The 9143-nt window shown below is 32.2% G+C and overlaps 1 protein-coding gene across 5 annotated transcripts; it reads right to left on the reverse strand.

The window, feature by feature from the left end:
• Positions 1–409: 409 nt before the first annotated feature.
• LOC110656156 (uncharacterized) lies at positions 410–8579 on the reverse strand. Of its 5 annotated transcripts, none has more exons than XM_021812773.2 (8): positions 8416–8571; positions 8195–8276; positions 7582–7700; positions 7294–7376; positions 6554–6675; positions 5893–6057; positions 5597–5690; positions 410–940 (listed from the first exon to the last, which is right to left on the reverse strand). In XM_021812773.2, the coding sequence occupies exons 2-8, from the start codon at positions 8217–8219 to the stop codon at positions 739–741; spliced, it is 810 nt and encodes a 269-aa protein (XP_021668465.1). In that variant the 5' UTR covers positions 8220–8276; positions 8416–8571; the 3' UTR covers positions 410–738. The 5 variants fall into 5 exon arrangements, 3 of the variants coding, with proteins under 3 accessions (XP_021668465.1, XP_021668463.1, XP_021668466.2); XM_021812774.2 differs by adding an exon at positions 3392–3439 and having other exon boundaries at positions 802–940; positions 8195–8575; XM_021812771.2 differs by having other exon boundaries at positions 8195–8568.
• Positions 8580–9143: the final 564 nt, after the last annotated feature.

The following is a 9143-nucleotide window of genomic DNA, read 5'->3' on the forward strand; positions in this document are numbered from 1 at the left end:
GATGATTTCCTGTTTAATCCCATAGCTCAAGTTTTGTTTGTATCTAATTTGCTTTTTCAAGGCCTTCAATGAATTTCCCTTTTTCGGAATATATATATAAAGTTCACCATTGGGCAAAAATGTGTCTTATAATGCAAGAGACGAGAGTTTAAATCTTCACAGATCCTACCCATAGCATTAAAAAAACAAAGGCGCTACATAATTAACCAGTCAAATAAATTAAAAATGGGACAAATATAATTATATTAAAAAAACTACAGATTTTAAAATTTTACCGACTTATAGTTCATTAATTCTTACCGCTTTAACCATTCAGATTCAATAAAAAAAAATCAGACATGTAATTATAAATTAAAAAAACTTAATAGATTTCAAAATTTATGTATAAAAAATATTTTCTTGGTAAAAATAAAGGAGAAACAAATGATATATCCAAGTTGAATTCAGTTCTCAGTACAACAGTGTTCTAAAAACATGTTGACCTTGGACAGATTGAAGTTTTCATGACACTCGAATGATCTTTGGCAGAAATTTATTGTACCCATATCAAGTTACCAATCCACCCTTCTCAGTGAAGAATAGGTTCTACTATTTGCTACAACACAAGGGTATAATGATATCATAAAATACGTTGTTAAAACACCTCTCAATAAAGTGTAGGGAAGTTTCCACCATGAACTACTACATCATAACGCCACTGGCTGCACAGCTTGCTCTTCTCTTGAAAACTATAACCGCCTAGTTAGGGGTGCCCTTGTCCTGCTGTAAGGTTTCCTTTATGAAGTTCAAAACAGCAGAGGATAACTCAGCTTGGTGTGAAGTGTATGAATGATTAGCTCCTTCTATGATGTGTAACTTGTGATTAGATATGATCTTGGCAAACTCTAATGCGTCTTCCACGGGAATGATTTCATCAGCAGATCCATGAACAGTGAACACCCTGTATATGGAGTATTTGTTTCGAGTCAGTGGAATAGGCAACGCATGCACTAGTAGGGAATGCATTTTGCAGGGTTGATAATGAACTAGCAAGGTTAAACATATTAACAAGAATGACAAGCAATAAGAAAGGATTCTCCAATGTTACATCTTATATAAGAAATTGACACAACTATTAAAGAAAAGACGCACCAGTTAAAGTGAATTGTGATTCAGGCAACATTATTATAAGGAATTTCCCATAGCAAGCGTTAATTATAAAAAGTTGACAAGGGCCGGAAAAGAAAATACTCCTGCCCAGAAAAGCAGATGTTCCTAATATATATATATATATATATATATATATATATATATATATATATATATATATATATATATATATATATATATATATGTCCAGTAGCAGAATAACAAATGTATTATTTATTCTGTGGCAAAACTTCATCCATCTATTTTACTGTTTTTCAGATTTGGGGTGTCAGGTATGACAATGGCACCTCTTAATCATACTTCCATAATTATTCCTGAGTGGATCTACCAGCCCTACCTATATTTCTGATCTTTTCTTAATTGAAACCCTAAGCTCAGCAATGATTTAACAGTGATTTTGTCCATTCCCATCTCGTACCAAAGGAAAAACACTTTATTTAAGTCTTCAGCAGATAATCAAGACATTGAGCTCTTTCTCATTTGCCTTGAAAAGCAACAGGTAGAAGTTGCAAACCACGAACAATGACATATTCTACCAAATTAGATTGCTTTATCACTAATAGGGTATTTGGTACAAGGTTAACAAGGAGTAGTTATTACCCTTGTACCTTTTAACCCCTTCTTAATATTGATTGCATACCTAAAAAGACAAGATCAATTTTCAACCTAGTTAATATTTATCCACTCTGAGATTAAATGTTAACTTTGGAAGGCTAGGTTAATAATTTCAGGTGTTCAAACTCATAGGAGTAACACTTAACCCTCAAATTTTTAACCTTGTACCAAACACATCCTAAGAAGTAACATGTAACACCCCTATATTCACTAGTTCTATACATTTTACTGTTCCGGTGATCATTGTCGATCCGGACAGTTAAGAGGATTAGAACCATAATTAAGTCATCTAGAAAAGTCATAAACAAAAATTAATAGCCATTACATGAAGGTTAAATGCAAATAAAAAAAAAAGGCATAATGGGTTAAATGAGCCAAGGCTACAGCGATGGGTGATCGAAACGGGAAGTGACTGCGAAATCAGTCACTGTCCTATTTTCGAGTGGGACCCTATGGCACCCCAGGCCTAAGAATTATTGCGAAACTAATAGTAATGTGAAAACCTCAGAAAAGAATAAAAAACCAGTTCAAAAAATTGAACCAGAGTTCCAGAAGCAATTAAATGTTACTGGAAAAACGGATCATACCGGTAAGGAGCAATTTGGTCAATTCACCCTTAGAGGTGACTTTTGAGCTAATTGTCCATTAAAAACTAAAAAATTAAAATTATGAAAGATAGATTTAAATTGAAGAGGTGAGGAAAAGAAAAGGAAAAAGAAAAGAAAGAAATCAAAAATTAAAAGCTTTATGACATCACCCATTATGTAAGTATGACCTAATTAATATTATAATTTTAAATTATAACAAATTATGAGGATAATTATCATTAAAATGAGACAAAATTAAAAGAAAAAAAATTCACTCATCTTCCCAAAAATTTCAACCGGCCACTCTCTCATCTCTCTCTCTCTCTCTCTCTCATTTTTTTCTTCTTTCACCATGAAAGCTTATTTCAAGCTTTCACAACCCTAAAAATTTCCATCAATTTCACAACTCCCTTAAGAAAAACTTGTTTGTGAGTCTTGATTGGAAGATTGAAAGTGAAAAAGAAAGGGAAACTCGAAGGAATTAAGAGGATAGAAAAGCTTCACCTAAGGTTAGTGGAAAATTTTTCTATTTCTTTCTTTAAATGTGTAATTGGACATTTAAATTGAGTAGAAATGGTTGAAAATGAAACAAAATGATAAGTTAGGGAACTCCATGAAATTCGGCAGCCATGAGTGTTGGGGGAAAATTATGTGTTCTACTTCAATAAATCATGCATGCAAGTCAATTTGAGTGGGTAGGTGTTAGGGGTATACTTTAATTTCATGAAGTATACTAATTGGTGAATTAGGGTTCTTGACCATGGTAAATTTGGGGGAAAATTTGGGGGTTTGGTGAATTGATGCCAATTGACCTAATTGAAACTTAAATTGGTCAATTGGTGTGAATTAGAATGTGATTGAATGAATGAAATTAGAATTGAATGGTGTATGTATAATGGTCAATTCTGGCAGCTTGACCTATGCCATTCAAATGAGTATAACTGAAATTCTGTTGCTCCAATTGGTGTGAGGCAAATTGGAGATGAAAATTAAGACCCAAAGCTATAAATTACATGTAGAAACCTAGCCTTAAAACTGACCTTAAGTTGGTGAAAAATCAGGTTAAATCCGGATCACACACCCTGCCACTGTATAGAATAGATCATATGAACAGTACTTGTTCAAATGGTTATAACTTGGTGTAGAAAGGTCCAAATGACCTGATTTTTATATCAATGAAAAGCTTAAACATAGCATAACAACTTTTATGAAGAACACAAACCCAAATTCTGACCATAATCAAGTCAAATTGCCAACTAAACTTAGATCCTAAAATCTGCCAGAACCAGAATTGTGCCCATAATTTTGGATTTTACCAATCTGGCTAGCCACATTAGAAATAGCATAACTTGAGCTACAAAACTCCAAATGGAATGATTCAAAAAGGGAATTAAAACTAAGACATTAAGGAACAATTTTAATAAAGGAACAATTTTAATAAAGGAAAGTTGATCAAATTTCCACTGTAAAAGGTCCAATGGAACAGTAGAACCAAGAGAACCAAAACTGAAATTTTAGAATTTCACTTAGGGAATTTGAAATTTCAATTGGCAATCAATGCTAACACAATTGTAGCCCAAAATGTGGTATGTGGATGCAATTAAAATTAGTATAACTATTTAATATGAAAAAGTCAATATTTTGACCAATTGATCAAATGAATAGTAACCATAAATATACCACATACAAAGAATTCAACCCTTAGAGGAAATTTATAAGAAAAATTTAGTGTGCATAAATTTAATTGTTGAATCAATTATGGGAAATGAGTTGAATAAATATTGAAACGCTTTAAATTGTGTATTTCAGTAGAAAAAGATATGAGAAAGGATAGGGAACAAGTGAGTCAAGGCAGAAAGACGACTCATTAGAGGTTTGTGCACAATAATTTTTTATTTCTCATTTTTTACTTAAAAATCTATTTGAACATGTATTATGAGCAATTTATGTTTATTATAGCTTCGAGAAATGAGGTGTTGCCTATTTTGTAAATGGAAATTTAGAAAAAAAATTTATTAGTGCTTTGTATGGAATGTTTGAACACTATGATTTTGAATTTAGTTTTGGATTCACACTTGGCATGGCAATATCACTATGTTCCTCCTCCATTTATGGGGTTGAGATTGATTATATTCCTCCTTCTCTGGCTTGCCAGTTTGAGGTTGAAATTGGATGAGTACTCATATAGCTAGCTAGCCAGCCACCTCCCTCATTGATTTCGATTAGTGAGGTTGAGATTGCTTTGTCGTGATATATACCATGGCATTGATTGGAAATTTTGTGTCATGACCTAAGTTGTGTATTGATTGGCAACACTGTGATTTTCAAATTATTTTAATGAAATAGTATTGTAAAAGTTGATATCAATTTTATGAAATGTGATTGTGAAAGGATTTAACTATGTGTTATCAATGTATGCTTTTATGTTCAACAACTTTAAAATTTTATTGTGCACCACTGAATAAAAGTTACTCAGCGATAGCTTTTATTTGCTGTCGCAAATAAGGGAAAGGACAAAGTAGCAGAGTGAGCTGCTACAGTGACAGGAGCACAGTTGAGAATTTTGTACGGGTATATTATTTATACCCTTATAATTTAGTTTGATGTAAATATCATATGTATCTATTGTACTAGTTGAGCAGTTGTACAGTAAAATTCGTAATAATATTATTTCTAATTTTCTTTCCTTTGAACTAAGACTTTTATATGTAATTCAAATTAAATAAAATAAATTTGATGTTTGTTTCAAATGTGTTGAATTAAGAATTAATGAGTATTAAAAATGTATTGAGTTGTATTGATTGAAATGAATTTGTGTTGAATTGAGACTTGTAGGAGTTGGGGTTGAGACAAAAACATTGGAAGTGCTTTCTTTTCGGGTTTTGAAGAACTGTTTTCTCAAATTACAGCCGGCACTTTGCCGAAATTTTTATAAAATTTGCGGCAAAAAAATCAAATTTACTGAAATATTGTTTATGACATAAACTCCAAATAAAGGCTTTTTAATAATGCTTAGCATCACTTTACAAATTTAAAATGAATTGAATTTGTTTAAAATCCCTTGTAGTATATTTAATGAGTTATCGGCAGACGAAATTCGGTGATTCATTAGGTATACTACGGGATCATGTTATGCCTTACGGAGGGGTAAGGTGTAACATAACTACATTTTAACGTGTGGTCAATTTGACTAAGCAAAAATGCAAGGACAGACAGCTTAGATGAATCTTAGTTTTATTGCTCACCTGCAGTCTTTATCAATCAGAAGGCAAGCTTTGCGCATATTTGTATTCAGGCGATCCATCAAACTTTCTAGAGTCACACGATAGTTAACACTTCCTACAGCGGGAAAATGTCAGACAAGTATCCATAAGCGTTGTGCGTCTGTCTGAGAAACAAAGAGTATTTTTTTGACTAAGCCATACATACAGAATTGATGAATTTGCATAATTTTCTTCTTCTTTCCAAATTCCTATCCCTGTATCCCATCACCCACCCTTTTTCTGAATTCATACGCATTTGGACAAGAAAAATGAATCACCTGTTTTGTTCTTAACATCAAAGAATCCTTCTTGCTTGATCTTTTCCATAAAGTCTTTCCCAAGCCGTTCCTCAATGCCTCTATTCAGATCATAACGACCAGAAACATTGACTACCGAACTGATATCGCTATATTTTGAAGCATATAGGAGCACCAAATTGCCCCCTGTGGTTACAATAGCAATAACTTACAAGAGGGAAACAAATATCAAGCAACTTAAAACTAACATAGCAGGCAGGCATTTCAAACTGGACATGCAAGACAGGAATGTAAAACAAGACTAAGCTAATGACTAGAAGCAGTACAGTTGAATTATATTGTCATAAACTCTACAAGAAAGACAAAAGCATAAGAAATAGCGATGGATATATATATATACCTACCTGGCAAAGCTATAGTCCTATTCCCATCCACCTCACTAACAACTAGCAATTTTGGTTTTACCCACCCATTTGCCAATCTAAAAATAGCAATTAAATCCTACATAAAAAAATCCTGCCCACGACCTAAAACATCAATCTGAAATTAGCATATAGTCTGGAACCTGTTTTCATTAATAAAATTCGCAGGATTACACCTCAAATTTTGCTGTATAAATTCTTCAGACTTCATAATTACTGCAACATGTTATGTCTTGTATGTCTAAATTGGTCATACACACCTTTGCTATGCCCAAGAATCACACTTACAGCACGGTTTGCTCCAGAGAAGTGTTCAACCACGGCACGCAAATCATCAACCTCTCTCCAATAATTACCATATGCAAATGAACCTTCACTTTCTCTGGAAAGAAAGTATCACTTAAAAAAATCAACATGTGATATGACCATATGAACAAGGTTAAGAAGTCACAAGATTAACATCAATAACCTTTTCTTGCTACAACTGGAATCTAAAAGTGTGTGTAATATATGTTTCTACAACTCTAAGGTAATTCTCACTTCAACCAAATTTTTCACAAAATCAGTAAACAAAACAATTAAAACCTTAAATTAAAATTGACCAAGTGACTAATCTATATTCAACACATAAAAAATTTAAATATCCTAAATAATACTAAACATGCACATGTTTTTAAACATGGTTGGAATGTGTTTTGTGCTTGTGATACCGAAACAAATGGCAAAGAAGCATAAGATTAGGAAAAATTGCACATTAAATGAAAAAATTCATCATCCTACTTTGAACTAGATTTATCTCTAATTTTCTTAACAAATCAGTAATGAAAAATGGTTAAGATGAAATTACCAAATAGGCAACTGTGATGCTATTTTATTAAGCTTGATAATAGAGGGAATTGTTGTGGAAACCATGGCAAGAATAGACAAAGGCTATGAATACATTATAAGTCATATGCACATTGCACAATGAAAAATACAACACATGCCGTAAACAGCCTACCCATTTCCAGCAAAGTCAAAACGGAAAGCACTGATTCCTTCATTTTCTAATGCAACAGCAAGGTTCACCATGGTTTCATTTTCCTGGAGATAGAATACAAAAGGAAGCCAAGCTGAGTCATTTACTTTTGTCATGAATGTTTATTGATATTTAAATCGGTTGTCCAAAGATTGTCTGCATATCCACAACATAAACATGAATTAAACTTCAATATTGATAATATGCACACAGGTGCACACTGCACATGAAGTAGAGAGAGAATGCTTCAAATATACAAGAGTAACAAACCTTAGTGGAACGAAAACCATGGCATAAGACAACAATCTCCTTAGATCCAGTATCATGTAATAAGCCCACAAGTTTTTCACCATGTTTGTTTGGTATGATAACTTTCTCCTGCTGAGGAACTAAAAGGAAGCAATAGACATGTCAACAATGAACAAACTTAGACAGTTCCAAGAATCATCAGACCTAAATCAACATCATAAACTCAATTAAACATAAATAGTAGACTCTAAACTCAAATCCCACCAAATTCTCATCAATTATCTTCTTACCCAATTGCCACTTATCAATAAAAAGGGAGAAAAACGAACTCCGATATCTTCACTGAACAATCTCGCTTATCCATTATTATTATAATTCATAAGTAACACTCCATTCAAAAACATCAGCAACTTTGTATATTAAAAACAAAAAAGAGAATCGTAAAATCATAACAGTAACTATCACGCCTACTTTAGCATATATCAAATCCCCCAATGCATCCATTCGTTTCAAATGGTTTGCTAACATAAACTTGTAAGTCATAAATCAGATGAAGAAACAGCAAGAATGGGAACGTAAAAGGCAGCATTCCTATAGAAATCAGCCAAACACATCGAACAATGAATTGGGTTACCTGGACTTTGGGCGGAGTGAGCCATCCTCAGTGTTAAGGAGATGGAAGTCCGACTCCGAGAGCAGGGCGAGATGATGCGTAGCTGGCGAATGGGAAATATAGGTATATATGGTGGGGCCTTTTTGGAAATTAAAGAATTTATGACCACCGAATGAAAATTTGAAACAATGGTTTCCATTTTCTTTTTGGGTCTTTAATTATTAAATAAATAAAAATTATACTCTGCGTTTAGCTTTTGCTTGTTGGAGGTCTCTTCTTCTCCGCTAGAAATCACAACTCGCGAGCTCGGCTGCTGCTCCCATCCAACTCCAAAGCTTTATTGGATTAACGATTAAAAAATTATATAATTAATTAAAATTTTTTATTATCGAGTAAAATTAATCAAAAATTCAAAATTTTTGATGTTATGAAAAATAAATTAAAATTTTAGCAGTGAAAAATGAAGGAAGCACTAATTTATTTAAGGAATCGAATTTAAATACATAATTTATAAAAATAAAATATATTTTTTTCTATATTTAAATAGTTAATTATAATATTTTTTTAATGGAAATCATTTCTCCATTCAGCCTAACTCATGGAACCCGTTAGCCATGAAACTCATATTTTTCTAGATTTAAATAATCTAACTCTTCAAAATCCATGTCTTCCTAGATTTAAATTTTGGTTTTCCTAACTTTAAATAGTCCAATGCATGAAACCCATATTTTCAATCAACTCTTTAATCATTTTCTGTGCAACACAGTGAGAAAAAAAATTTCAAATTAGTCCCATAATTTTTCCACGTTGTACAAATAAGGTCATTTTAACCTTTTTCGATGAAATAAATTCATAACATTTTACTTAAGTAAGTCCAATTTTTTTACCAAAAAATTAAAATAATTAATTTTATTCTTAATTAATAAAATATTAGTTTTTATATCTTAATAATTAATTAAAATTAATAAAA

The sequence above is a fragment of the Hevea brasiliensis genome, chromosome 11 (assembly GCF_030052815.1).
Source record: "Hevea brasiliensis isolate MT/VB/25A 57/8 chromosome 11, ASM3005281v1, whole genome shotgun sequence".
NCBI classification, from domain to species: Eukaryota; Viridiplantae; Streptophyta; class Magnoliopsida; order Malpighiales; family Euphorbiaceae; genus Hevea; species Hevea brasiliensis.

Coding starts and splice junctions, on each gene's coding strand:
- LOC110656156 (XM_021812771.2), bottom strand. CDS start 8,372: ATGGAAACCATTGTTTCAAATTTTCATTCGGTGGTCATAAATTCTTTA. Junction 6,058..6,553: donor GATTCTTGGGCATAGCAAAG/GTGTGTATGACC, acceptor TTGTAACCACAG/GGGGCAATTTGGTGCTCCTA. Junction 5,691..5,892: donor TGATGTTAAGAACAAAACAG/GTGATTCATTTT, acceptor TTCCCGCTGTAG/GAAGTGTTAACTATCGTGTG.